At 55.7% G+C, this 27,943-nt stretch overlaps 1 protein-coding gene across 1 annotated transcript; it reads right to left on the bottom strand.

The window, feature by feature from the left end:
* On the bottom strand, window positions 1–27,616 carry LOC142823353 (uncharacterized). Its single transcript, XM_075914290.1, has 15 exons — window positions 27,385–27,616; window positions 26,948–27,070; window positions 26,346–26,413; window positions 26,124–26,229; window positions 25,759–25,854; window positions 25,488–25,592; window positions 24,963–25,098; window positions 24,639–24,733; window positions 24,238–24,390; window positions 1,429–1,550; window positions 1,205–1,310; window positions 839–934; window positions 568–672; window positions 43–178; window positions 1–11 (listed from the first exon to the last, which is right to left on the bottom strand). Exons 1-15 carry the CDS (start codon window positions 27,598–27,600, stop codon window positions 1–3), a joined length of 1,674 nt encoding a protein of 557 aa, XP_075770405.1. The 5' UTR covers window positions 27,601–27,616.
* Window positions 27,617–27,943: the final 327 nt, after the last annotated feature.

Here is a 27,943-nt window from a genome sequence, read left to right as displayed (position 1 = left end):
TCAGGGTGTCCCTGGGGCCCAGGTCCCGGCTGGGTTCCTTACCCCTGTGGTGCAGGAGGAGTTGATACAGGCTGTGCACCCCCTCCCGGGCCAGCCGGCTGACGTCTTCGGATGGGTCCGAAATAAAAAGGCCCAGCTGGGCCACGTGGTGACCCATCCTCGGCCAGTCGGCGGAGTTCTGAGGGGAGAGAAGAGGGGGGGTCCCTCAGCATCCTGGGGCTGCACGTCCCATGCAAACGGCCGCCGAGGCGGGTCTGAGCTCGGGGGACGGACAGAGACACCTCCCGGGGCGGGGCGGGGCCGGCCTTGCGAGGAGACAACCCTGAGCAATGGCCCCGACTGAAGGGTCACTCCGGGGGTGGAACAAGGGGATCCACTGACGGCCACTCCCCAGTCCCCAGGCCCAGTCCCTCAAGAGCCCCCCTGAAGGGCCCAGGGTCGCCCCTCCCCGGGGAAAGGAGAACGCGGCCCATTCCCGGCCCATTCCCGGCCCTGCCTCTGCCTCCCGGGGACACTCCCAGCCCCGCGCCCTGCAGCCCCAGACCCCCCGGCTCCGAGGTCACTTACGTCAAACCCCGGGAGGGTGGTGGCAACTCCCAGCAGGGCCGTGGTGCTGCCAAGGGCCCTGGCTCGCTCCTGGGGCAGGCGGGACTCCAGCCACGGGCTCAGGTGCTGGGGGGGAAAGAGACAGGTCAGGACCCGTAGGGAGGCGCCGGTTCTGGGCAGAGCCTGGGGCTCCTCTCGGACTGTGCCCCCCCCCCAGCCACTGACACTGCTCCTCTCTCGGCCCCCCCCGAGGAAGCAGGGACAATGGCCCCGTCCCCCCCACGGGGCTCACCTCCATTATGAGCTGCAGCCGGGCGGTGTCTGGGGACTCGGCGAGGAGGCTCGCCAGTAGGGCCTGGAGGTCGTAGGGAAGGGCCCGGATGAACTGCTGCAAGACAAGGGGGAGCCCTGGGTCAGAGGGGGGGTTGGGGGATCCAGGCCACCCGCTGGCTCCGGGGTCCAGCCTAGAGCAGGGTCTGAGCCGCCTCGCAGAGCAGGGAGGAGCCCAGGCTGGGCATGGAAGGGACGGGCCCCCCGGGAGAGCAACGGGAACCCTGGAGGGAAGGATCCAAACCTGCAGCTTCTTCCCTCCCTCTGCCCCCCCCCCTCCTCTCTGGAGCTCCAGCCCAGCCCGGGAGCAGGGCCCGGAGGGACGTACCTGAGTGTGGATGGGCTCCTGCTGCCAGTCCCCAGACACTGTCTGTCCCACGGCCGCCGTCAGCAGGGGGCTCAGGAGCTGGGCCCGCAGGGGAGGCTGCAAGGTGCTGGCAGGAGAGAGGGGCAGAGACTGTTAATTCAGCAGCAGGAGACAGAGACTTTCCCACTCCCTGGCCAGGGGATCTGCTCTGGGGGGAGTCGGCGGGGGGGGAGGGGGGTCGGTACCTGAGGCTGCAGGCGGCGTTGAGGCAGTCGGCCAAGACCAGCGGGGGGGGCGAGTCCTCCATGATCTCCTGTGAGACCCAAGGAGACAAAGGGGCATGTGGGCCGCCGGGAAGCAGGGCTGGCTGGGAGGGGGCTGGAGGGAGCGGGGCTGGCCGGGGGGCAACCAGCCGTCGGGAAGCGGGTCTAGTTGGGTTGAGGACCAAGAGGTGGGGGAACCGGCCGGCAGCGCTGCAGAGATGTACCAGAGCCTGGGTCGGATTCATCTTTGGTGGGCCCTGGCTCCTAGACCATAGACACACTCCCCCCTCCACCCCCCCCGGAGGCCCTAGGGAAAATGGCACCCCGGCCCTGTGGACATGGTGCCCTCTCTGTTTCCCTTGGCCCCGTAGGCACTAAGCTCCACTCCTGACGCCCAACTACTACAAGGCCCGACTGATTTCTCTGTGGCCCCCGACCCAAAAAAGGATCCCCCCAGCCCTGTGTTAGGGGATACGAGGGAGTCTGGCTGGGACGTAAGTGCAAATAACTCTGCTCTTAGCAGCTCTGAACCGATGGGCTCTGCCCTGTGCCCCAACCAAGAACCCTAACATAAGAACGGCAGTACTGGGTAGCCTGTCTGCTGACAGTGGCCAGCACCAGGTGCCCCAAAGAGGGTTGACCAAAGACAATGATCAAGCGATTTGTCTCCTGCCATCCTTCTCCAGCCTTCCACAAACAGAGGCCAGGGACACTATTTCTATCTCCTGGCTAATGGCCTTTTATGGACCTAACCTCCGTGAAATTATCTAGCTTCTCTTTAAATCCTGTTATAGTCCTAGCCTTCACAGTCTCCTCTGGCAAGGAGTTCCACAGGTTGACTACACCCTGTGTGAAGAAGAACTTTCTTTTATTAGTTTTAAACCTGCTACCCATTAACTTCATTTGGTGTCCTCTAGTTCTTCTATTATGGGAACTAATAAATCACTTTTCTTGATTCACTCTCTCCACACCACTCATGTTTTTATAGACCTCTATCATATCCCCCCTCAGTCTCCTCTTTTCTAAACTGAAAAGTCCCATCGCTTTAACCTCTCCTCGTATGGGACTCATTCCAAACCCCTAATCATGTTAGTTGCCCTTTTCTGAACCCTTTCCATTGCCAAAATATCTTTTTTGAGGTGAGGAGACCACAGCTGTACACAGTATTCAAGATGTGGGCGTACCATAGTTTTATACAGGGGCACCCTGAGTTACCAAACCACATGGCAGTGCCCATTAAAAACCCACCAGGACTTACCCAGCATTTATATGCAGAGGTCCCGCACCAGCAGCAATCTGCACTGGACAGGAAACCATCCGCCCAGCACGCGCGGGAAATCACAGGAACCCAGCCTGGACGGTCCGATGCCCCAGCCCTGACAGAAGAAAATCAAGGTGTGCTTGAAGTGCCACGCCCACCATCCCTTGGTCCTCTGGGGCATTCGGCACATCCTGCTGGGTGAAAGGGCCGGTCACAGCTCCAGGGTCTGTCACACTTCAGGGCCTTTGGCAGCTCCTATTCACCGGGGTCAGGCAGATAATCGCCCCGAGCTTTCCCAGCACTTTTCAGCATCAGCTCTCAAAGGGGGGCAGCGTGACCCCCATGGGAGCAGGGGAATGTCAAAGAAGGAATGGGGCGGGGCAGGGGAGGCAGCCAATGGCTTCTCCTAATGCAGTGGTCCCCAACCATTTGAGGTTGCCGGGCGCCAAGGGTTGTGGCTGTTTGCCCGCAGGGCGCCCTGGAGCGGAGCCCCCCATTGCGTACCCGGGGGCGGGGCCCCCCCATAGACACATTCCCAGGGCCGCCCCCCCCCCCCACAAGTACCGCATGCCCAGGGCCGGGCCTCCCACCAAGCGCCGCGCGCCCGGGACCGGCGCTCTCCCCCCAAGCACCGCGTGCCCGGGGCCGGCGCACCCTGCAAGCGCCACGCGCCCGGGGCCGGCACTAGCGCTGGCACTCTCCCCCCCCCAAGCACCGTGCGCCCGGGGCCGGCGCTCTCCAAGCGCTGTGCGCCCAGGGCCTGCGCACCCTGCAAGTGCCGCACGCCCGGAGCCTGCGCTCCCCCCATGCGCCACGTGGCCATAGCGCGGGCAGCCAATCTGCGGCGCCCCCGGGGCCGGCGCTCACCGTGCACCATGCGCCCGGGGCCAGCTCCGGCACCGCACATGCGCCACGTGCCCGGGGCCAGGCCAGCCCTGAGCACTTGGCGGGCGCATACAAATGCGGGCACCGTGTTGGGGACCAGTGTCCTAATGTTAGCAGTGGGGACACCAAGTTCGGAAGTGAATGGTTAACCAGTAAGCCGGTTATGGTTAACCAGAGGGGGCTGGAGCAGCCCTCCACCAGCCATAGGCAGAGGGCACTCTGGCACGCCATGGGTAGGGTTGCTCAGCAGTCACAGCAGTGTGCCACGGGGGTAGGTGTGTGGGCTGCTCCAAGCCCATCTTTAACACATCCTACGTGTCCCATTTAATCGGTTAACTGGTTCAACATATTGTTGAACTGGTTAGCTAATTAAATGAGATTTTACATCCCTGGCACCAAGGTGGCTAAAAGTAGGGTTGAATTGGGACTAGAAATTCCAGGATTTTGACTTTTTTTTCCTGATCACACACAGTTCTGCAAATAAATTCACATTTTGTTTAGATTTTGACTTTTTTTAAATGTAGTACGGTGGATTACGGAAGATAAACTTTAAAGAGACCAAACAAAGAGTCATTTCAGGAATGGAAAACTACATTTTAATGTTCTGAAATGGTGGAGTTTTCCCCTTCCAAACAAAAGGTCACTAAAATCAGCGTTTTCCAATGGAAAAACATCCCCTCAGAAAACTTCCTTCCAGCTCTAGTTAAAACGGACGTATTTTGAAGTGTATAATCAACCTCTGGAACTCACTGCAAAAGGATATTAATGATGGTGAAGGAAAGGGGAGGGAATCATAGAATCATAGAGCTGTAAGAGACCTCAGAAGGTCATCAAATCCAGCCCCCTGCTCTAGGCAGGACCAATCCCAACTAAATCAACCCGGCCAGGGCTTTGTCAAGCTGAGACTTAAACACCCGCTGTGTACAGCCTGTCTGATCCCTTCTGGGGAAGCATGGGTGGGAAGAAAGAATTAGACAGGGTTAGACAAACCCGTAGGTCTTGGTTGACTTCGTCCTGCTTCAGGGCAGGGCGCTAAACTTGGGGACTACTCTAGTCAGACCAACATTTCAATCAATCTTGTCAAGAAACAGGCAAAAAAAACCCCCCAACCCAAACCAGGGAGAAACACGTTCCTTGGTTTGTAAACACAGACACAGAGAACAGCTCCTTCCGCTGGGGGGGTGGGAATAAAGAAAATAATCCCTCGCCCCCTCCCCTTCCTATTTGGTCCTAAAGGATGAAGATTTGTGCAGGCTGCGGGGGCAGGACGGATACTCAGGGAACGGGGAGCATGGGGGAGAAGGGGGCAGCTTGCTTACAATCCAGGGGCAACCCCGTGTCTCGGGGCTGGCCCAGCAGAGGCAGGATTTCTGCAGCGCAGGGGGACACGAGGTGAAACAAGCAGCGACTCGGCCGATTGGGGCTTGTTATTGTAGGGTCGCATTGAAGCAGACACTGGCACCAGCGTCGCCTCCAAGAGCGAGGGGAGCGCGCGGCCTGGTAACCCCGTACGGACCCGGACCCCCCTGCGCTGGGGGGCCAGGAGTCACCGCCCCCCCGCCCCTCACCTCCGCCTCCTGCCTGCTCGCAGCTCCCGGGCCCGCGGCAGCAGCTGTGCCAGCCGGCTCCGAATGTTGAAACACCAGCAACATTAGCCCTCGCTTCCCATTGGCTGGAGGGCCCCAGGGGCGGGCGCAGGGAAGGGGAAGCTCCGCCCTCCGAGGGCCACGTGGGCAGGCAGTGGAAGTTGCAAGTTGCTAGTCAGCTGGAGGAGAGAGGGGCCCGGCCCGGCCCGGCCAGCGCACGTGGCTTTCACCGCAGCGCTCACCTGCCCTCACGCCCCACGCTCCTGCTTTTCCCTCCCTGCGTTGTTCGACCCAACCCTCACCCAGGCATCCACCCAGTTCACCCCGATTCTCACCCCTTTTTAAACTTGTTCCTAAGAAACCCCGATCGGTTCCTGGGAAATTCCCAACAACTCTTATCAGTGGTGCCCGTTACATACCAGCTGGGTTTTCCCTTTGATATTTACATACCCACTGCCTCCTTCCCCCCCCCTCCCATTTTTTCCTCCCCTATTCATTTTGGTTCTGGACATACAACACTCCAGTCGTCTGAAGAAGTGGGCTATGCCCAGGAAAGCTCATGATCCCATTGACACGGTTTGTTAATCTTTAAGGTGACTATATGTTGTGTTTTAAGTTTTTTCTGTTACAGACTCACTCAGCTACCCCTCTGAAACTCGTGGGCTCTGTCTACACTGCAGGCTTCTTGCACAAGAACTGTTTTGCAGAAGAGTTCTTGTGCAAAAGGTCTTCCATACGAGCGCGTCCACACTGCCATGTGCTTTTGCAGAAGAGATGTGCTTTTGCACAAGAGCATCCATGGCAGTGTCGACACTCTCTTGCACAAGAAAGCTCTGATGGCCATTTTAGCCGTAGGGGTTTTTTGCGCAAGAAATTCATGTTGCCTGTCTACACTGCCGCCTTCTGGAAGAGCTCTTGTGCAAAAGGTCTTCCATACGAGCGCGTCCACACTGCCATGTGCTTTTGCAGAAGAGATGTGCTTTTGCACAAGAGCATCCATGGCAGTGTCGACACTGTCTTGCACAAGAAAGCTCTGATGGCCATTTTAGCCGTAGGGGTTTTTTGCGCAAGAAATTCATGTTGCCTGTCTACACTGCCGCCTTCTGGAAGAGCTCTTGTGCAAGAGGGCTTATTCCTCGTGGGGAGAGGAATAACTCTTCCGGAAGAAGCCCTTTTTGCTGATGCTGTACTGTAATACTTGTGCAAAAACACGCACGCAGTGTAGACACTCTGCAAGTTTTTGCGCAAGAACAGCTGTTCTTGTGCAAAAAGCCTGCAGTGTAGACATAGCCTTAGAGGGGCAACCCCAACAGTCATTACTAACAAGGAGTCCTGTGGCACCTTGAAGATTTATTTGGGCATCAGCTGTTGCGGAGGAAAAGCAGGTCCAAGTGTTTTTTACCCCTGGAAGCGGATGCCCAAATACACGTGTTTGTCTTTAAGGTGCCCCAGGGTGCCTCTGTTTAAACAAGTGGAAGAGAAGGGCCTGTGTGCACCTCATAGGATGCCAGGCTAGACTGAAGATCACAATGGCCCTCTCTGGCCTGGAAGTTAATGAATGGTTACATCTGGCCAGGCTGCCTCTCTTTATGCTTGCATTAACTAACTGGGTTATTTGCAGGTGTTGTACTCAGTCCAGCTGTGTCGGAGCGCCTGCTGCTGGAGGAGAACGCAAAAGTTCTGTTACCTGGTTTGTAAGTCTGGAGCCTTCTCTACTGCATGAGGTACAAGCCACCTGGCTCTTCGCTAAAGTTGCAGAGCCGAGTCACTATCGCTGGATGTGGTCTCCGTGCCCAGAGTCCCCAGAGACCACAAACCAGATAAGATTCGAAATCGCCCAAGCAGATTTTTTGCGTAACAACATGCAATAATAGTTGCCAGCGAACAGACTCAGCGCTGCGCCGCTACACTTTATGGAAGCCGTGGCAATGTCCTAACACCCACTGAGCACCATCCAGTGCCCCCACACAGTCAGCTGGTGAACACCATTTGAGGTGAACTTTTATACATTCCTGATGTATCAGGTTGCTACCCCCTGTTACCTGGTTACCGTCCCTTACCTTGCAGAAGGGGGCTTACTTCCTAGTCTTCATACTGTCAACTTACTATCTGTTATGCTGTCAACTTTGACCTGGTCCTGAACATAGGTCGGTATGTACTTTATTTGTGGGAGGTAAATGGTACCAAGATGTTCCTTAGGACAATCCACAGAACTACAGACCGGTCAGCCTTACCTCACTCCCCGGAAAAATCATGGAGGGGATCCTCAAGGAATCCATTTTGAAGCACTTAGAATAAGGAAAGGGATCAGGAGCAGTCAGCATGGATTCACCAAGGGCAAGTCATGCTTGACGAACCTGATTGCTTTCTATGACGAGGTAACTGGCTCTGTGGACATGGGGAATTCAGTGGATGTGATATACCTGGACTTATTCTTGCCAGCAAGTTAAGGAAGTATGGATTGGATTAATGGACTGTAAGATGGATAGAAATCGGGCTAGACTGTTGGGCTCAATGGGTAGTGATCAACAGCTCGATGTCGGACTGGCGGTCAGTTTCAAGCAGAGTACCTCAAAGACCGGTTCTACGGTCGGTTTTGTTCAACATCTTTATTAATGACTGGATGAGGGGATGGATTGCACCCTCAGCAAGTTTGCCTATGTCACTAAGCTAGGGGGAAAGGTAGATACATTGGAGGGTAGGGTATATGGTGCAGAGTGTCCAAGACATATTGGAGGATTGGGCCAAAAGAAATCTGATGAGGTTCAACAAGGACAAGTGCAGAGTCCTGCACTTGAATGGAAGAATCCCAAGAATTGTTATAGGCTGGGACCGACTGGCTAAGTAGCAGTTCTGCAGAAAAGGACCTGGGGGTTACAGTGGATGAGAAGCTGGATATGAGTCAACAGTGTGCCCTTGTAGCCAAGAAGGCTAATGGCATATTAGGGTGCATTAGGAGGAACATTGCCAGCAGATCTAGGGAAGTGATTATTCCCCTTTATTGGAATGTGGTGAGGCCACGTCTGGAGTATTGTGTCCAGTTCTGGGCCCCCCACTACAGGAAGGATGTGGATGCATTGGAGAGGGTCCAGTGGAGGGCAACAAAAATTATTAGGAGGCTGGAGCACATGACTTAGGAGAGGCTGAGGGAGTTGGGCTTGTTTAGTCTGCAGAAGAATGACGGGGGATTTGATAGCAGCCTTTAACTATCTGAAGGGAGGTTCCAAAGAGGATGGAGAGAGGCTGTTCACAGTGGTGACGATGGCAGAACGAGGAGTGATGGTCTCAAGGTGCAGTGGGGGAGGTGTAGGTTGGATATTAGGAAAAACTCTTTCCCTAAGAGAATGGGGAAGCACTGGAATGGGCTAACTAGGGAGATGGTGGAATCTCCATCCCTAGAGGTTTTTAAGTCCTGGTTTGACACAGACCTGGTTGGGATGATTGAGTTGGGATTGGTCCTGCTTTTGGGCAGGGGGCTGCACTCAATGACTCCTGAGGTCTCTTCCAGCCCTGGGATTCTATGATTCTAAGGCAAGGGACTTCTTTTATTTGAGAGCCCCAATTCCTTCAACAGCAGTATAGGTCTAATCCATGGAGCTCCTGAAGAGCAGCTCTGCATCCCTTTCTATGGCAGCCCAACTGTCCTTGGAACTGGTCAGACCAGTGTGACATCCCCCTGTGTAGGCATAATGAGCTAACGTGTCCTTCACTCCCATGCACCAACTTTGCCACTTATCAACTATGTTTTTAATTTGTTCCAAGGGAAAGCTGAATGAAGCCAAAATTAATGAGTGTTTTAACTTGTAACAAAATACAGGACTGTGTAGCACTTTAAAGACTAACAAGATGATTTATTAGATGATGAGCTTTCGTGGGCCAGACCCACTTCCTCAGATCCACTATTTGATCTGAGGAAGTGGGTCTGGCCCACGAAAGCTCATCATCTAATAAACCATCTTGTTAGTCTTTAAAGTGCTACATAGTCCTGTATTTCGTTTCAGCTACACCAGACTAACACGGCTACATTTCTATCACTGTTCTAACTTGTGTTTCTGTTCCCAGGAAATGTTGAAACGGTAGATTCCTAGGGACTGTCAAGTAGAAAGATTGACCCAAATTAGTTACTTGTTTACTTTCTTTGGCTCCACTGGAATCTTACAACAGGGATTAACTAGCTCCATTCATATCTATAATTAACACAAACAAAATCTATGTTTAGTGACAGGTAAGGTTTCCTGAGCACATGTCTAACAATCCAGACATTTAAAATCAGAAGTTAGTGGAAGGAGGCTGAAAAAGGTGAGGCTTTCGAGAGAAAAATTGCCCGAGAAAGGGTTATTTTGAACTCCAATTTACTCTGTATCAACCCATTTTTCCATTAAACCAACCTAAAGTACTATAAATAGGACTCAAAGTTTATGTCCTATGTTTTAGTTTTTGTCATAAACACCACAAGAAAAAAATATAAAGCAAATGGGAAAAAAGGGAGGATGCGAGTTATGAAAAAGCAAACAGTTGATAGGAGAAGCTAAAATTGGGGGAAAAAATCTATAACCAGTAACATAAAGGATAATTAGGAAATGTTTAAATATATCGGGAACAAAAGAAATCAGAGGAATGGTAAAGATCCATTACTGTATAAGGCTGGTCAAATTGCCAATCATGATGAAAAAAAGAAACTTCAGCAACCTGCTTGGAATTTAATGCGTTGAACTACACACAAGCCATAAAGATTGGATGTCTTTCTAAAACATATGTGGTAGCTCAACCGAGGGATGTTAAATTGCGCTTAATCAGCTAATCCAGTAGTTGGTGGAATTTCCATCGACTACTCAATTAGTCAATAAGGGTATGTCTACATTAGCTCGTTAATTTGAGCTAGGTAGGCAAAGCAGGCAACCGGAGTTGTAAATGAAGCCCGGGATTTAAATAGCCCAGGCTTTATTTGCATGTTCCCGTCCGGTCGCCATTTTGAAATTCCACTAGCCCGAAGTAACTGCCGCGCTGCTATAGAATGAGATGTAACAGTTAATTCGAACTAAGGACTTAGTTCGAGTTACCGTTTCATTGCCACATGTAGCCGGCAGGAAGGGACCTCGAGAGGTCGAGTCCAGTCCCCTGCCCTCATGGCAGGACCCAGTACTGTCTAGACGAGTGTTTCTTAAACTTTTTAAGACCGAGGAACACCAAACAATTTTTTTTTTAATGAGGATTTTTTGTTGACTCCTGAGGTCTCTTCCAGCCCTAGGATTCTATAAATGTGCTTGGTACCTGTGCCTGGACCTTTATGCTTGATCTGGCTTATACTATTTCTCTTTCCTGCCTGCGGTTCCACTGAGCCAAAGTCTTGCTTCCTAGATTTCAGGCCTGTTGCTGTTTTTATGTTACCGGCCTTTATTCGGGCCTGCTGATTTTATGTTACCAACCCGCAACTTACTACAGAGGCAACTGAGTCCCAAAAAGGAGGAGCAGCTTGTTCAAAAACACAGCAAGCCAGTGGCAGCGCTAGGAATAGGACCCGTATGTCCCAACTCCCTGTCCCCTGCTGTACTAACCAGACCAAAATACTTTGACCACCAGGGTCTGAAGCCCCACAGACAGGGGCCACGGATGGGGAGGGGGAGAGGCAAAGGGGGCAGTTGTCCCGGGAGCTGATGATTTAAAAGGGTCCAGGCCTCTGGGTCACTGTATCGACTATTATGGCAGCCGCCACTGCCAGAGACCCGGGCAAATGAAATCAATCCTAGAGCTCTGTCTGGTGCAGGGTGGGTGGCGCTAAGGCCTGATTGGCCCTAGCCTTGCCCCTCCTACCTTTAGCTTTGCCCCTTTGAGGGGGTCTAGAGCCGACCCCCTCCCATACATTACCCAGGGCCCGACAACGTCTGTCACCAGCCCCGTTGACATGAATGTGCCCCAAATCCCTCAGACCCAGTACAGTCCCCCCCTCCTCCCCCCCCCCCCCCGGATCCTTAATTCTTCTCTTGTCATCTGATTGCTTCAAGCATTGTTACAGGCTGGGGACCGACTGGCTAAGCAGCAGTTCAGCAGAAAAGGACCTGGGGATTACAGTGGATGAGAAGCTGGAGATGAGTCAACAGGGTGGCCTTGTAGCCAAGAAGGTTAATGGCATATTAGGGTGCTTTAGGAGGAGCATTGCCAGCAGATCCAGAGAAGTGATTATTCCCCTTTATTCAGCTCTTGTGAGGCCACATCTGGAATATTGCGTCCAGTTCTGGGCCCCCAACTACAGGAAGGATGGGGACGCATTGGAGGGGGTCCAGGGGAGCTTGACCAAAATGATTCGGGGTATGGAGCACATGACCTATGAGGAGAAACTGGGGGATTTGGGTTTGTTTAGCCTGCAGAAGCAAAGAGTGAGGGGGGATTTGAGAGCAGCCTTCAACTTCCTGAAGGGAGGTTCCAAAGAGGATGGAGAGAGGCTGTTCTCAGTAGTGAGGGATGGCAGAACACGGAACAGTGGTCTCAGGTTACAGCGGGGGAGGTCTAGGTTGGATATTAAGAAAAACTATTTCCCTAGGAGGGTGGGGAAGCACTGGGCTGGGCTCCCTAGGGAGGTGGTGGAATCTCCATCCCTAGAGGTTTTTAAGTCTCCGTTTGACAAAGCCCTGGCTGGGATGATTGAGTTGGGGTTGGTCCTGCCTTGGGCAGGGGGCTGGACTTGATGACTCCTGAGGTCTTTTCCAGCTCTAGGATTCTATGATTCATCCGTGCGATGTCACTGGAGACGCAGGGAGGTACATTGTGGGCGAAAGCCCCGATCTTGCTTCTGGTTTTGTACAGGCGGCCGTGAAAGTAACTTTACAGTTTCTCATAGGTACTGTCCTGTTGCAGCCCAGGTCTTTGCAGTTCTTGCTGGAGCTGCGCACCAGGGCACTTTCACCTCTGTGTTCAGGATTCAGAGTTATCTCTTTTCCCAAAGATCTTCCCTGGAGCTGTTCAGAGAGAGCTTGCTCCCTCTCGCCACAGTCTCTCTTAAGGCAACCATGTTCTTCAGAGCCTCTGGCCTGACGTGGAACGGGACGGGGGACACCACAGAAGAGGCCAAATTCGCCGGGGGAAACACTCCAAGGAAATGGATGCTAAAGAGGGTCCATTCGCCAAGACTCATGTGCAGGGCCTCTTTGATTTCAGTGTTGTCACTGTAGACCAGCGCGCGCCCGTTGAGATTATGGTCCCTGAGCCTCTGTTTGTACAGCGGGACGTTTTCCTCCTTCAAGCCGATTGTGTCCATCTGGAAGAGAAGTGGGAGCACCCGTTAGTGCCGTGCATCTACTGAACATGTCGCCAAACACGTTTCTAGGAAGGGTCCGCTAGAGCTCCCGAGAGGAACCTGTCTGGGCTTGCTCAGATTCTAGCAAACAAGGCGGGCCGGCCGGCTGCGGGGCCAGGTATGGTACCCGGCACACCCCACTGCCGTGTGCTTGGATTCTGTTAGGGGCACCGCTGAGCAAGTTGGCACGGCAGGGGAAATAGCATGCTCTCTGCAGGCAAAAGCTAGCAATGCAGGGACCACTGGAGGGGTGTGTTGAAATGAAGAGGGAAGGTTTCCTGACCCTGCTTGTAGGCTGGAGAGAAGCATGCAGTCAGCCTGACGGGGGTGGAGTTGGGCCTCTCGACCTAAGGCTATATCTACACTGCGGGCTTTTGCAGGCAGAGAGTATGCTAATGAAGCACTCGTTAGCAACTTCTTGTGCTTCATTAGGGGTGTGTCTAGACTACATGCCTCCGTCGACGCAGATATCCTCCTTGGTCTGGAACCCTGCAACGGGGATGAGGTAAAACACGAAGATTAGCCTCACCGAGCGCATCCGCAATGGATGCTCAACAGTGTCTCTGCTAATATTTTTCGGTTCAAGGTACTAGGTACAAGGGGAAGGAGCAAACAAATGTCCGAAACCAGACAAGTTTATTTTAGGCTATAAATATTGGAGTGCCTGGCCTTACCCCCTTTGCATGGCCGAAGGGACAACAGAGACTTACTGACTGACTTGCTCCTCATCCTGGAGCACTTGAGTTGGTGCACGCGTAACCGCAAATCCAGGGCACTAGATCTGTGACTACACGGCTATAAACCTGGCCAAGTGCCTCTGTCACCAGACGGTGCCTGTGGTCGGTCTTTGTGCATAACAGCGAGATCTGCAGCAGGAGCAGGCTGCGTTACCTGCACTGACCACTGATAACACCGGAGCTCCAAGAACAGAAGCACTGAGCCACGCTGCTGAGGCAACCACATCACAGCTCTTAACACTAGGAGCCCGTAAGTACTCCTGTAGACCCTGCTTTCGCTGGCATTAAGCCAAACATCGTCCACAGAGCCCCCTGGCACTCCTGCGCCCTGCTGTGCGATGCAGAGGGAGAGATGGAGAAGAGAAAGGCCCACGTGTTCCTTTGCCCTGGCCCAGGCTAGCCTATGCCACTTCCCATGGTTCTGTGGGCCAGACTTGCAGGGCGGGGAAAAGAGATGTAGAGGTCATGGTGGGTAATCAGCAGAACATGAGCTCCCATTGTGGCGTTGGGGCTTAAAAAGCTATTGTAATTCTGGGATGTATAAACAGGAAACGCTTGAGCAGGAGTAAAGAGGTTGTCTCGCTTCTGTGATGGATGGGAGGCCCACTGTTCTTTTCTGAACATCCCAGTATTCAGTGACTAAAGGGTTAAACCTAGCTAGCTAGAAAGTGTTGGCAGGGAGCCAGGAGCACCAGTGAGAAGAAAGAGTTCAGATCTGCATTAAAAGGGAATCTGTCTGCTGTTTTTCTTTGTGAGTTTAATCCTGGAGCTGTGGAAGGGGATGGGGGGGGGGGATGAATTGAACTGGGCAGGGACATCATGCCTAAAAAAAAGAATACCTGGGCCTAGAATTGGACTGGACCTTGGAAGTGTGGATCCTTGAGTAGATAGAGAATGTTTATTTAGATGCGATCAGGTTATTTTTTTGTTTTGTTGTTTGGTTAAACTCCTCTGTGCTAAATCCATATCCCCTCCTCTCCCCACTATAACTTTAAACTGAATCCCAGGGATGCAATTGTCTGTGTTTTAATCTGTTCTTTTCTCAGTTGCGCTATAACTCCTAGCAGCCAAGTCAGCTTTACAAATGAATACCTTTTTGTTTTCTTAATATAATCACCTATTTTAAGGCTATGATCTGATTTTGTATCCTGGAAAGTAATAGGAGGTCTGTGTATACCTGCCTAAGACTAAGAGGACAGCTATCAGAAATTACAGTTTGTTTTCATTTTTCTTTTTTTCTTTCCAAGTGCTAAATAAAAGGGAATAATGACATCTCTGGATCTGCTGGCAATGCTCCTCCTAATGCAACCTAATATGCCATTAGCCTTCTTGGCTACAAGGGCACACTGTTGACTCATCTCCAGCTTCTCATCCACTGTAACCCCCAGGTCCTTTTCTGCAGAACTACTACTTAGCTGGTTGGTCCCAGGCCTGTAACAATGCTTGGGATTCTTCTGTCCCAAGTGCAGGACTCCGCACTTGTCCTTGTTGAACCTCATCAGATTTCTTTTGGCTCTTGTGTAAAAGAGTTTGGGGTACCCTTCTGGAATACGTTCCCAAGTGACTTCTTCCTGCGTTCAAGAAGAAAAAGTTTTTTTCCACTTGGGTAGAGGCAGCAACCCTCCTAAGCTCAGGGAATCTGTGACCTTGGGGAGTTTTGAAGCAGAAGCCCATAGAGACACGGTATTTTAAGGTCTCTTTTGGGCCCACACCTTCTGCACTCCAAGTGCCAGAGTGGGGAACCGACTTAGCCTCTTTATTCGGCACTTGAACTTCTGCTGCTGGAGTTCTGTGCCCAGCTCTGGTGACCAGAATTCCAGATGGATGTTGATAAATTGGAGAGGGGTCATGTCAAGGCTGTTTCCCACTCTGGCACTCCAAGTGCAGAAGGTGGGGGCCCACAAGAGACTTTAAAATACCCTGCCACTGGAGGCTTGTGTTGGTGTTGCTGCCATCATCCAAATGCACAAACCCCTTTGAGAACCAGACAGGCGCATTTCAGAATTCCCTCCTGTGGGGTACCTTCCTTGTCCTTGACACTCCCTCCAGAGAGAGCTTGAAAACCTGTAATTTCTCCTAGAAGTATGGCTTGCTGTCTTAGGCACGTGCATACAGAACCTTCCGCCCTCTAGGATGCAGGAATCAGATCATGGTTTTAAAAATGTGACGTCTATTAACAAAACAAATACACTTGGTGAAACATTACTTAGAATCATAGAACCATAGAGCTGGAAGAGACCTCAGGAGTCATCAAGTCCAGCCCCTGCCCAAGGCAGGACCTATCCCAACGAAATCAATCCATCCAGGGCTTTGTCAAGCCAAGACTTAAAAACCTCTAGGGATGCAGATTCCACCACCTCCCTAGGGAACCCATCTCAGTGTTTCCCTACCCTCCTAGTGAAATAGTTTTTCCTAATATCCAACCTAGACCTTCCCCATTGTAACTTGAGACCATTGCTCCTTGTTCTGCCATCCGTCACTACTGTGAACAGCCTCTCTCCATCCTCTTTGGAACCTCCCTTCAGGAAGTTGAAGGCTGCTATCAAATCCCCCCTCGCTCTTCTCTTCTGCAGACTAAACAAACCCAAATCCCTCAGTCTCTCCTCATAGGTCATGCGCTCCAGCCCCCTAATCATTTTGGTCGCCCTCCGCTGGACCCTCTCCAATGCGTCCACATCCTTTCTATAGTGGGGGCCCCAGAACTGGACACAATACGCCAGATGTGGCCTCACCAGAGCCGAATGAAGGGGAATAATCACTTCTCTGGATCTGCTGGCAATGCTCCTCCTAATGCACCCTAATATGCCATTAGGTTTCTTGGCTACAAGGTCACACTGTTGACTCATATCCAGCTTCTCATCCACTGTAACCCCCAGGTCCTTTTCTGCTGAACTGCTGCTTAGCCAGTCGGTCCCCAGCCTGTAACAATGCTCGGGATTCTTCCATCCCAAGTGCAGGACTCTGCACTTGTCCTTGTTGAACCTCATCAGATTTCTTTTGGCCCAATCCTCTAATCTGTCTAGGTCACTCTGGACCCTATCCCTGCCCTCCAGCATATCTACTGCCCTCCAGCGTATCTACTTGGTTGCTAGGTGTTACAAAGAAACTGAAAAAAGAAAGATTAAAACACAGAAAATCGCTTCCCTGGGATTCAGTTTGAAGAGTTCTAGGGTAAAGGGGGATAGTTACATGTGCTTAGCAAAAAGAAGTCCAACAAACTAAAAAAATAAAGAAAATAACCTAGTAGCATCTGACTAAAAATTCCCTGTTCTACTCACATCTCTCTTGTTCCAAGATTTAGTCTTTCCCTAGCCAAGAAAGTCGCTGGATTCTGCTTGCCCAGGTTCCTGGCTTAATTCACATCTTCCAGGCATGATCACACAACAACAGGCACATCACTGCTTCCAATTCAAACCCCCAAATTCTGTTTCCATTTTCTTTCCTGGCCTCCTGTCAACTCGCTTCCTGCTTCTCTAGCATTCCTGGAGACTTTCTAGGACCTTTTGTCTATGGTTTCAACCTTTCCAGGCAAGACAGTTAGGGTTAAGTCCCAAGACTTTCAGGCAACCGTCTGCTTTTGACACGACCTGCCTGTTTCTCTTCAGCTAACTCTTGCTTACTTTGGTTCAGGCCTCAGGCCTTACACCAGGCCCATGCTTCAGGCCCATCCTTTCTAGTACAGGATGTAGCCTGGTAACAAAGCCCTGACTGTGGTATCAGGAAACCTGGGTTCTATTCCTGCCTCTCCCACAGGTTGGAGAGGTTATTCCCTGTCTGTAAAATAAGACTAATGATACTAACCTTCACTTTTTAGACCTACACACAGCAACTAGGGATTTTTATTAACTACTCAAATATCGGTGAGCCTGGCTCGCTAGATGAACCATCCGGTTCCTCTTGGAATCATGTTAAATGCTTGATCCCCATGACCAAAGTCTCAGATACCGGGAGAAGTGACACGGGGGAATAAAAGCTGCTGTCTGAGGTAAACTACCTGGCAGGAATCCCCTGGAATGGGAGCCATCGCTACCAGGAGCCCAGGAATAACAAGACTCCAAAAGTCCAGCTGCCAGGCAGTTTGACCATCTCCTTCAGGCCAGTGGCCCAGAATTCCAGGACATCTTTGGGCCTGGGTTTAAAAAGAGGCAGTACCGTGTGCTCAGCCCCTTTTTATCCATCCCCTTTCCCTCCATTGGCACGCAACCCTCAAATGGCCAAAGGTTTCCCTTTCCCTCCCTCCTTGGTTAAACAAGCTGGTTAAACAGCTCGAGGTGATGGAGTGATAAGCACCCACTGACAGAGTCGCTCGGGTTGCAGGGCCAGCGTAAGTCCGCTTTTAAAACTGCCGGCCATAGCTGCAGCTACGGGAGGGGACTCTAGCAAGTGCCTGGAACAAGGAACAGGGCTCCACTCCTGCATGGGATTCGGGCTTCCCCCAGGCAGATGCTCTGTTGCTGCTTTCCTGTCTCTCCCTTCTCCAGGTGGAAGGGGACGGTTAGCCAGTGTTCCCTGCAAGCTGAGCTCTTGGGCGGCCAGCCAGGAGACATTCAAATGCTGCCCAGTTTGCTAGCCGGTAGCATGTGTTTCTAGTGGTGGTGCATGTGGTGTACTGGGTGTAGACATAGATCTTGTTGTTATAGTAACTGCGTTAGGTCACTGGGGGTCAGCCCAGCTGGTTTGGGTTTTTTCTAGCTAGCTCCGTGCTATGCAATAAAATGGACACTTGCAACTACTCAAGCTCTCTGTATTTCCACTGATTTCTTCCCATGCTGTGAAACTCCACGTGACGTAACAGTGCACATCCGTGCATGCCTTGGTGCACATAACAAAATGTATTCCGCACAGGAGTGGGGGAAAAAGTAGAGGCATTATTGCTGCTAGCTCCTTACTGAAACTCAGTGAAAGGCAGGGGAAATGAGAGATCAAAATCCTGAGACTGACAGTCCCCAGGAACAACGGGGAGAGGCTAAAGTCCCAGTTCAGCCTGACTGGCAGAGCAGGGAGCCAGGAGGGAGCCAGGGTCGGCAGAGTGGGACTGAGCTAAGGAGAGAGCAGGGGCCCGCACTGAGCTGGGGAGCAGGGCTGGCCTCGGGGAGGGAGAAGGGGAGGCCGGGGTCAGGATCGGGGGCAGTGCGACTGGCCTCAGGGAGGAAGGGGGGGTCAGGGGCAGCATGACTGGCCTCGGGGAGGGAGAAGGGGGGGCCAGGGTCAGGATCTGGCCCCTCCCCCCCAGAGCTGCTTCCCATCCCCTCTTCCTTCCAGCCAGTTCCTGCCCCCCCCCCCCCCCAGCCAGTCCCTCTTCCTCCCTCCCCCCTGCCCAGGATCAAGTGTGTCCGTTTTTTGGGGGGAGGGTCTACCTGGCAACCCTACGAGTCAGACCCAGCGCAGGCACCAAGTGATGGGGACTGCCGGAACTTTGGGAACCTGAGTCTGCGGGGTGGGGGTTTGTGGCAGGTCAGGAGATGAAAGGGGAAGGCACCAAGGGTCAGGGTGTAGGAGAGAGACAAATGCCCGGGGGCCAAGTGGAGACAATGAGGAAAAGGACAGGAGGGGAGGTGTCAGTGGGGGGGGGGGGGGGGGGGCAGGATGATGCTAGGAGAGGAGAGGGGAAGGGCTTTGGGGGCTAGAGGGGAGAAGGGGAGGTGCTGGGAGAAGGCTTGAAAGAAGGGGTGGGCATGAGGAAGGCGGAGATGGAGCAAGGCACGTGTAAAGGCACAGGGGCATGAGGGGAACGGGGGCAGAGGGTGGTGAGGGAGTGGGCAAAGTGGGTAGGGGCAGTGAGGGAAGGGGGAGGCACCAAGAGGGTGCAAGGGTAAGGGAAGGTGCAGGTGCCAGGGAGTCCGGGGGGTGAAGCAGAAGGGCAGACACCTGCAGGGTAGGGACCAGCACCAGAGGAGAGAGGCAGGACAGGTGTGTAGAGGGAGGTGTTAGAAGAGGGGAGGAGGAGGGGTAGCTCACATGGTCAGAGTGGGGCTACTGGAGGAGTGGGCACAGGGGGAGAGAGAAAGGCTGCTGGAGGGGGCAGGTCTCGGGAAGGCCGAGGGCAATGAGAAGGGCAGGAGTCAGGACAGCAGAGGTGGGTGAGGGATTGGGGGGGCAGCAGGCACCAGGGGAGCTGATGGAGGAAGGGAAGGAGACAGGGCAGCAGAGGGGAAAGGTAAGTGGTTCATAAGATATTTATGAATAACTTGGGTGCCACCATGGCACATCCAAACAAGCCACACTCAGTACTGGTGCACAACACAAAATGTATTGTGCTCATGGGAGGAAACTCTTAGAGGTAACACTTCCCCCAGCCTCCCCACCCCCCGAGTTAATGTCTCACACATTGGGTTAATGCAATTGCAGGATCGTTGCATGAGGGGGGTTTGGTGAGGGCCAAACTAATCCCTATTGGTAAGTGGATGGTGGGAAAAGTCCTTGGGGGGGGGGGGGGGGGGAGGTCACATGACACCTTTTATTTCTGGTCATGTGTCCATATTGCCCTGAAAGTGTTACCTCCAGAGGCGTGGCTAATGGGAGTCAGGGGGCGTGGCTAATGGGGGTCAAAGAGTACATTTAAAAACATTCTTTGGGTGCACACCCTAATGAAATGTGCTGCGCACGCCTATGGGCAGAGAGCAGATCCAGTCCTGGGAGCAGGGCTGCAGCCACAGAGTTATAGACGCCGCCCAGAGAGCAGATCCGCATGCTGGGAGCAGGCCTGCAGCTGTAACCCACCCACCTGATGTGGGTCACTATCCTATGGAGTGGCACTGAGACCACTTCCAGCAAGCAATTATTACAAGGGAGCTCTTCAGCCTATGCTGAGAGGCAACTGACTTATACCTCAAGCTGTAGCAGCTCCTGCCCTAAGCTCCAAAAGTCCCAGGTTCTAATCCACCTGGTGGCAGTTGCACAGCCATGGAAGCAGAGGGGCCAGGGAACCCTCTGTACAGGACTCCCCACCCCCCCCACACACACACACCCTTGCTTCCTGGAATCAGCCACCTTGGTGAATAAAGCTGGAAACCCCCATGCCTATAGCTGTGCGCCTTTGCTTTCAATAGCTACAGCCATTCTAAAGTGCCCAGATCTCACAACAGAAAGGAGACGTCCCAATGAGCTGCTAAGCTGTGCTGCCTGCCACGGACAAGTAGCTCCAAGAGGAGCAAGTGCTGTTGACTCTGGAGCCTAATGATGGTGGTGTCTTCCAGCCATTTTCAGATTAGTACAGCTGTGAGCCAGGTGCCAGCTGGCCATAGGGTCCCATAGACCTGGCTTGTGCAGCCTAACCTGATAACCAAGCAGTCCATCCATTACTAGCCAGCCGATTACCTTGGGCATGGGAGACCACCGCACTCGTAATTCCTGGGGCCTTCACGCACTGACAGGGCTTGACTCGATCGGCCAGCTAGGGAGAAAGAAATAAACAGAAGGCAGAGGAGTCACCAAGAGATCAGAAGACCAGCACGATGCCTTATAGGCCGTTCAGCTGTGAAGAGTCACCAAGACAGGGCAGGTGATGCTAACCTGAGTTAGTCCATTAGCTGCGGCTAGGCTGGGCCACGAGAGGAGAGACAGGCAGTAAATCTGCAGCTGTCAGACCATAAGGAGGACACGGAGGTTTCGAAACCAGCTCAGAGAACAGGGCTGGGTAAGATGCAACCTACCAAACACTGTGATCTGGCCGCTTTCTGTTTAGATCCTGCTGCCCATGCCGCCGAATTCTAAGTGGGGACTCAGGCAGCAGGATCCAATTTTAAATGATTCACGGCTCATGGTTACAGCAAGGGCAGGAGCCACGAGCCCTTTAAAAAGCTGTAGCCACGCTGGACAGCTGCCAGTAGTGGCAAAGCTGTGAGCTCTTTTCTGTGCTTTTAATTGAAAGCCTCAGCCACGGAGAACTCTGAGGGTGGGCTAGTCCACAACACCGCCCCTTCTGCCTCAGGCTCCGCCCCTTCTGTGGGTGGAGCCGGCCTATGACCCCATACCAAAATCCATTAAGTGGCCCCCTTCTGAAAATTATCGGCCAGCCCTGTCACAGAATCATAGAAAAGTCTGAGTGGAAGGGACCATGATAGGTCCAGTGTTTCGCAAACTTTTTTTATAATGTACCCCCTTTAAAAAAAAATGTGTAAGTACCCCCAGTACCTACAGTTTTCAGACACACACAATTTTTTTCTACCGTTGCAACACATTTGTTTAAACAACTGCATCGTAGCCGGGCGGGCGATGGCATTTTTGGGTGTAAAAGGTACAAAAAGAATAAAGCGCTGTCAAACTGAAAACTAAAATTCAGTTTTCTCCAAATTTCAGTTGTGTTGACGTGTCCCCCAGACATCTCTTGAGTTCCTTTAAGGGGACTCGTACCACTGGTCGAGAAGCACTGATCTAGTCCACCCCTGCACCGAGACAGGACCAAGCATGTTTGTCTCACCTCTTGGCTCCTAGGACACGGCTTGAACTAACGCACTTGGAAAGACATTATCGTATATACGCCCAAAGTGCTTCGTCTCAGTGTATTACCATAAAATCTAACTGACCAAACTCTGACCTTTCATTTCCCTGTCAGTTGGCCAGCCACTGACTCACAAGCCTTCGGCATCGATCTCAAAGCCTTCGTCACGCTTTTACACACCTGTGCTGACACGCTTGTGAGCCAGGCACACTTGTGCGACACGTCCCAAAGCACTTGCTCCAGGGCATTACATCGCACTTGCCTGCCTTTGATGGACAGGGAAAGGGAGACCTGAAAGGCCTCTCCAAGGTCACCAGCGCGAGAGTGAGCGCAGAATTGAGGAGCAAGGGTCTAACACACAACTCTGTGCCTTAGTCACTAGGTGGCATTAGATTAGAACCCGGGAGTTCTTACACCCAACCCCCTGCCCCCTCCACTAAGCCATGCTGCTGGCCTCCCGCCTCTCCCCCAGGGCTTGGAGACAGACGGGAGGCTGGAGCCAGCCTGCGCAGAAGGGGCTGTAACGCTTACAGCTCGTTCATGACACTGCCCCTGCGCAGCCCCTCTCAGATCCACACTCGGAACCCACAAGAAACACCCCAAGAGCAGAGATGAAACCACCACTCACCTGCAGCCCAGCTTCCAGGAAGGGCAAAGCAAAAGCGGAGCTCGCGGATTCCAGCCCAGCCTGGCACCTGCTTCCTGAACTTTGGCCCCTTTCCTCCAAGATAGCAGGAGGCTGCTCTGGGCCTTTTGTGCCCACGACGGGGCAGAAAAGCAAACTCAGCTGTTGGTTCCATCTTGCGGGCAGAGCCCCGGCAGACAGTGGCAGGCGGGGGTATCGACTGACCCTCCAACCCAGGATATTCCCCCCACACCTGGATTCGCTTCCTAGTCATCCCCATCTCCCTGCACGATCCTTGTTTCTCATCCCGCCGGTCCGAGAAATTGTCAGAGCAGGTTGATCCCGACCTTGCCAAGGGCTTAGGTTACATCACAAGGCTTTGCCGCCACAGCTGGCTTGGCTTGGGTGTGTGGCAAAAGCCCCCCCCCCCGCCCCCCCCCCCGCTGGCACAGCTATTCTGGCAAAGCCGCCAGGGCAAATGGCAACTCTGCCGAAAAGCATCTGCTGGCTTTAAGCTCCCTGCGAGCTGTTCTCATCGCTCAGCCATCACCACCACTGCCCTGCCTCTGTCCTGCTCCTCATCCCCACCCCCACTCCTATCCCCTGCTCTCCTCCATCTCCTCCCCCTTCCCTTCTCCTGCCCCTCCCCATTTCCACCTGCCCTGCCCATCCCCGTCCTCTCCCTCCCCCCGTCAGTCCCCCTCTTATGTGAGGGCTTTGCTGGAAACGCCCCCCCCTCCAAGCCAGGGAGATCTCCCCTCCGGGAACAATTCAGCCCCCCCCATCTCGCTCCCTCCACTCCACAGTATTTCCTCCATTCCCCACAGTTGAAAATTGAGCTCCCCCATCCCCTCAGGTGACAGTCGGGCTCCCCCATACGCAGCTGCCTAGGTAGGCACCTCCGCAGCCAGAGCCTGCCCCTGGCGCCCACGTCCCCTCCCCGACTGCCTGTCCCAGGCGACCACCTGAACCTGCGTCCCCCATTCCCTCAGATCACAGCTCCCTCCCTGACCCTGCACCCCCCGACACCCCTCCCCCAGGCCAGACTCCTCTCTGGCACCCGCACCCCCTCCCCCAAACCCTCTGCTCCCCCTTCACCCAGGTCACAGCTCCCTCCCTGACCCTGCACCCCCCCGACACCCCTCCCCCAGGCCAGACTCCTCTCTGGCACCCGCACCCCCTCCCCCAAACCTTCTGCTCCCCCTTCACCCAGGTCACAGCTCCCTCCCTGACCCTGCACCCCTCTAGAGCCCCTCCCCCAGGCCAGAGTCCTCTCCTGCGCCCATACCCCCTCCTGGACCCTGCACCCCTATCCACCGCCCCAGATCATACCCCCCCCCCCCTGCACCCAGGCTCCACCCCTAAGCTCCCTTCTGCACCCAACCGCCCCGTCCCAGACCCCAAAGCCCTCGGTAGAAATGCGGCCCTTGATCAGTTGCCAAAATGGCCCCCCCATTACAAATTATTGACCAAGCCTGATCCAAATGTTTTTTGAAACATTGTTTAATGAGAATGTAAATACAATTCAATACAATTGGGAGGGTTGGGGGGAGGGGGACGCAGCTGCTGGCTCCTCAGCTCTTGCTGCTCTCACTGGGTGTCTTCCTGCTGCAAGGGAAGCAGAATCCGTCACATTCATCCCTGGGGACTCAGGGGAACTGCCCCCCCCAGCATTTCCACCCTCCTTCCCCCTGCTCTCTGGTCACCCCCCGTCAGGCCCGCAGGGTGAGCTCCTGACCCCCCCCCCCCCCGAGCTCCTGACACCTCGGCCCCCTCCCGCCTCCTAGGACAGTTTCTGTGTTCAGAGCCTCCCCCACCCCCAGGGACGTTCGCAGGGGCAGGAGGGATTCTGCCAGCAGGGACGTGGGGTGGGGGCAGCCTGAGGAAAGGGGCGGGGGACTCCCTGAGGGGATGGGAAGGAGACCCTGGCCCTGCCCCACTCTCCTGATCTGCTCCGGCTGCTCACCATGTATTCCAGGAGCTGATGGGCCTGCCCATGCAGGGCGTGGGCCAGGACCAGCCCGGCCTGGCTGGGGCGCCGCAGGGGGGAGCGGGCAGCGAGCAGAGCCTTGTCCAAAAAGCAATTCTCCTGCTCTGCTGTAAAGAGCTGCCCAAAGACCTGGAATCAAGAGCACAGGAGGTTTCAGCTGACGGCCCAGAGCCCGGCCCCAACTCCTGGGGCTAAAACAGCTTCCTCCTCCCCCAAACTCCCTTCCAGACCCTGCACCCAGACGCTCTCCTCACCCGGCACCCCAACCCCTGCCCCAGGTCACAGCTTCCTCCTGCCCCCAAGACCCTCCTACCCCCACGAGGGCCCCAGCCAGCCCCACCCCCGAGCCCTGCCCTGCCCTGGCAGCGCGTCCTTACCTCTCCCACCCTCACGCTGTTGCTGTGAGCCAGGACCCATCTTTCTTTGTAGTAGTGTCTGCACCACAGGTCCTCTGCCTGGTGGATGTTGAGGCCTGCAAGAGACACAACAGGGTCATTCTGCTGGCAGGTCTGAGCCCTTCCCCTCCCACGGGTCCCTGCAGGCATCCCTGGGCAAATGGAGGGGCACAGGGGGCAGAAGGGGAACACAGAGGGACGCATCCCCCCTTGGGCCAGTCTGGGGGAAAAGGGCTGGGTCCCCTCCCCCCGCCGCCGGCACCCTCAGGGTGTCCCTGGGGCCCAGGTCCCGGCTGGGTTCCTTACCCCTGTGGTGCAGGAGGAGTTGATACAGGCTGTGCACCCCCTCCCGGGCCAGCCGGCTGACGTCTTCGGATGGGTCCGAAATAAAAAGGCCCAGCTGGGCCACGTGGTGACCCATCCTCGGCCAGTCGGCGGAGTTCTGAGGGGAGAGAAGAGGGGGGGTCCCTCAGCATCCTGGGGCTGCACGTCCCATGCAAACGGCCGCCGAGGCGGGTCTGAGCTCGGGGGACGGACAGAGACACCTCCCGGGGCGGGGCGGGGCCGGCCTTGCGAGGAGACAACCCAGAGCAATGGCCCCGACTGAAGGGTCACTCCGGGGGTGGAACAAGGGGATCCACTGACGGCCACTCCCCAGTCCCCAGGCCCAGTCCCTCAAGAGCCCCCCTGAAGGGCCCAGGGTCGCCCCTCCCCGGGGAAAGGAGAACGCGGCCCATTCCCGGCCCATTCCCGGCCCTGCCTCTGCCTCCCGGGGACGCTCCCAGCCCCGCGCCCTGCAGCCCCAGACCCCCCGGCTCCGAGGTCACTTACGTCAAACCCCGGGAGGGTGGTGGCGACTCCCAGCAGGGCCGTGGTGCTGCCAAGGGCCCTGGCTCGCTCCTGGGGCAGGCGGGACTCCAGCCACGGGCTCAGGTGCTGGGGGGGAAAGAGGCAGGTCAGGACCCGTAGGGAGGTGCCGGTTCTGGGCAGAGCCTGGGGCTCCTCTCGGACTGTGCCCCCCCCCAGCCACTGACACTGCTCCTCTCTCGGCCCCCCCCCGAGGAAGCAGGGACAATGGCCCCGTCCCCCCCACGGGGCTCACCTCCATTATGAGCTGCAGCCGGGCGGTGTCTGGGGACTCGGCGAGGAGGCTCGCCAGTAGGGCCTGGAGGTCGTAGGGAAGGGCCCGGATGAACTGCTGCAAGACAAGGGGGAGCCCTGGGTCAGAGGGGGGGTTGGGGAATCCAGGCCACCCGCTGGCTCCGGGGTCCAGCCTTGAGCAGGGTCTGAGCCGCCTCGCAGAGCAGGGAGGAGCCCAGGCTGGGCATGGAAGGGACGGGCCCCCCGGGAGAGCAACGGGAAACCTGGAGGGAAGGATCCAAACCTGCAGCTTCTTCCCTCCCTCTGCCCCCCCCCTCCTCTCTGGAGCTCCAGCCCAGCCCGGGAGCAGGGCCCGGAGGGACGTACCTGAGTGTGGATGGGCTCCTGCTGCCAGTCCCCAGACACAGTCTGTCCTACGGCCGCCGTCAGCAGGGGGCTCAGGAGCTGGGCCCGCAGGGGAGGCTGCAAGGTGCTGGCAGGAGAGAGGGGCAGAGACTGTTAATTCAGCAGCAGGAGACAGAGACTTTCCCACTCCCTGGCCAGGGGATCTGCTCTGGGGGGGAGTCGGCGGGGGGGGGGGGTCGGTACCTGAGGCTGCAGGCGGCGTTGAGGCAGTCGGCCAAGACCAGCGGGGGGGGCGAGTCCTCCATGATCTCCTGTGAGACCCAAGGGGAAAAAGGGGCGTGTGAGGCTGGGCCCCCAAGAGACGCTCACGCGGCCAGCGCCCCCACCCAGCAGGATCCAACCCCACTGCCTCCCGCTGCCCTGTAGCCCCCCTGCCCGACACAGGGCCCCTCCCAGCACCCCCCTCCCAAACCGGGACCAGCTCAATCCTTGTCCCCAGGCCGTCTCCTGCCCCTCCCTGCCCTGGTGACCAGCCTCTGAACCTCCTCATCCCTGCTCCCCAGGCGCATCCCCAGCAGCCCGCTCGGCTCCCTTCCAGCCCCCCATGGCCCGGGGAGACCCCTCCCTGTCCCGAATCCCCCTTCCTGTCCGGCACCCCAGACCTGCCCCATTTCTGTGTCCCTCCCTCCTCCAGCATCCCCACCCACCCTCCCCATGTCCACCTCCAGCCCTCCTGGCTCCACCCATCCCGTTTCCAGCACCCCCACCTGCCGCCATGGCCCAGGCAGACCCCTGTCCACCCCACGTATCCCCTTCCCTCCTCCCGGCTGCCGCGACTCGCTTACAACGATCCTGGCCATCATGGTGTCCTTGCAGCAGCGCGGCGCCAGGGTGTCCTCGCCCCTTTGGAGGGCGGCGAGGCAGGCGAGGGGGATGGCCAAGAGGAACCGCTGCAGGGCGGCTGGGCTCTGCACCCCAGAGAGAGTCTGTGAGCCTGGGGCCTGCCTGCCCCCCACGGACAGCTGCAGGGCTCAGGCCTCCCAGGAGTGGAGGTGGGAGCTGCTGGTTGTCCAAGCACCCACACTCCCCCCCCAACTGCTGCCTCAGGCTTGTGGGGGCCCAGCTGGTGCATGACAAGAGCCCCCAGCTTGGGGGGTCCAGGTCATGCAGGAGAAGGGGCCCCAGGGGGATCCCCAGGGACAAGCCCCTCCCGGAGGGGGGGGGACGTGCTGGGAAGGGGCCGGACAATCTCGGGTCCCCCCCGTGTGGAGAAGGTTCCTACCGTGTCCCGGGTGTGGAGCTGCTCTTCGATGTCGTAGATGGCCACTTCCTCCACCCGGGAGTCCACCCGCTCCTGGCAGAGCTCCGCCGAGGCGCAGGGGGGCTCTGTGCGGGAGGGAAGGGACCAGGGTGACTCCAGCGGCCAGCAGGGGTCACGCGCCCCCATGTCAGGGACCCAGGGCAGGTTGGGCCCCACACGCCCCTCGCAGGGACCCATCCCCCTGCCACCCTCACATCTGCCAACGCCCTCAGCAGAGCCCCCACCAGGAACAAGAGAGCCAAGCAGCCCCCCCCCATCCATTGCCCTGGCTGCGGGGCAGACACTGGGGCTGCCCCTCCCCCCCCCGGGTACTGGGTGAGCCCCTGAGCCCAGCGTGTTCACGGCCCCTCACCTGGGTCTGAGCGGCTGCGGGAGGTGGCCCGGCTGCAGCTGGAGGCCCAGGCGCTGCTGCTGACGGACCTGGACCCACAGCTGCAGGGGCTGGTGCGGGGAGCGACGGGCTGGGGGCTCCCGGAGACTGGCAGGTCCCCGGGGGCCGGGCAGGGCGATGCCCCCTGGT

Source organism: Pelodiscus sinensis, chromosome 33 (assembly GCF_049634645.1).
Source record: "Pelodiscus sinensis isolate JC-2024 chromosome 33, ASM4963464v1, whole genome shotgun sequence".
In the NCBI taxonomy this organism is placed as follows: Eukaryota; Metazoa; Chordata; order Testudines; family Trionychidae; genus Pelodiscus; species Pelodiscus sinensis.
The sequence above is the reverse complement of the archived record's forward strand: the minus strand, read 5'-3'. Positions and strand labels throughout refer to the sequence as shown.

Coding starts and splice junctions, on each gene's coding strand:
- LOC142823353 (XM_075914290.1), bottom strand. CDS start 27,600: ATGGGTCCCTGCGAGGGGCGTGTGGGGCCCAACCTGCCCTGGGTCCCT. Junction 25,099..25,487: donor CCACCCTCCCGGGGTTTGAC/GTAAGTGACCTC, acceptor CTCTCCCCTCAG/AACTCCGCCGACTGGCCGAG. Junction 24,734..24,962: donor ACTCCTCCTGCACCACAGGG/GTAAGGAACCCA, acceptor TGTCTCTTGCAG/GCCTCAACATCCACCAGGCA.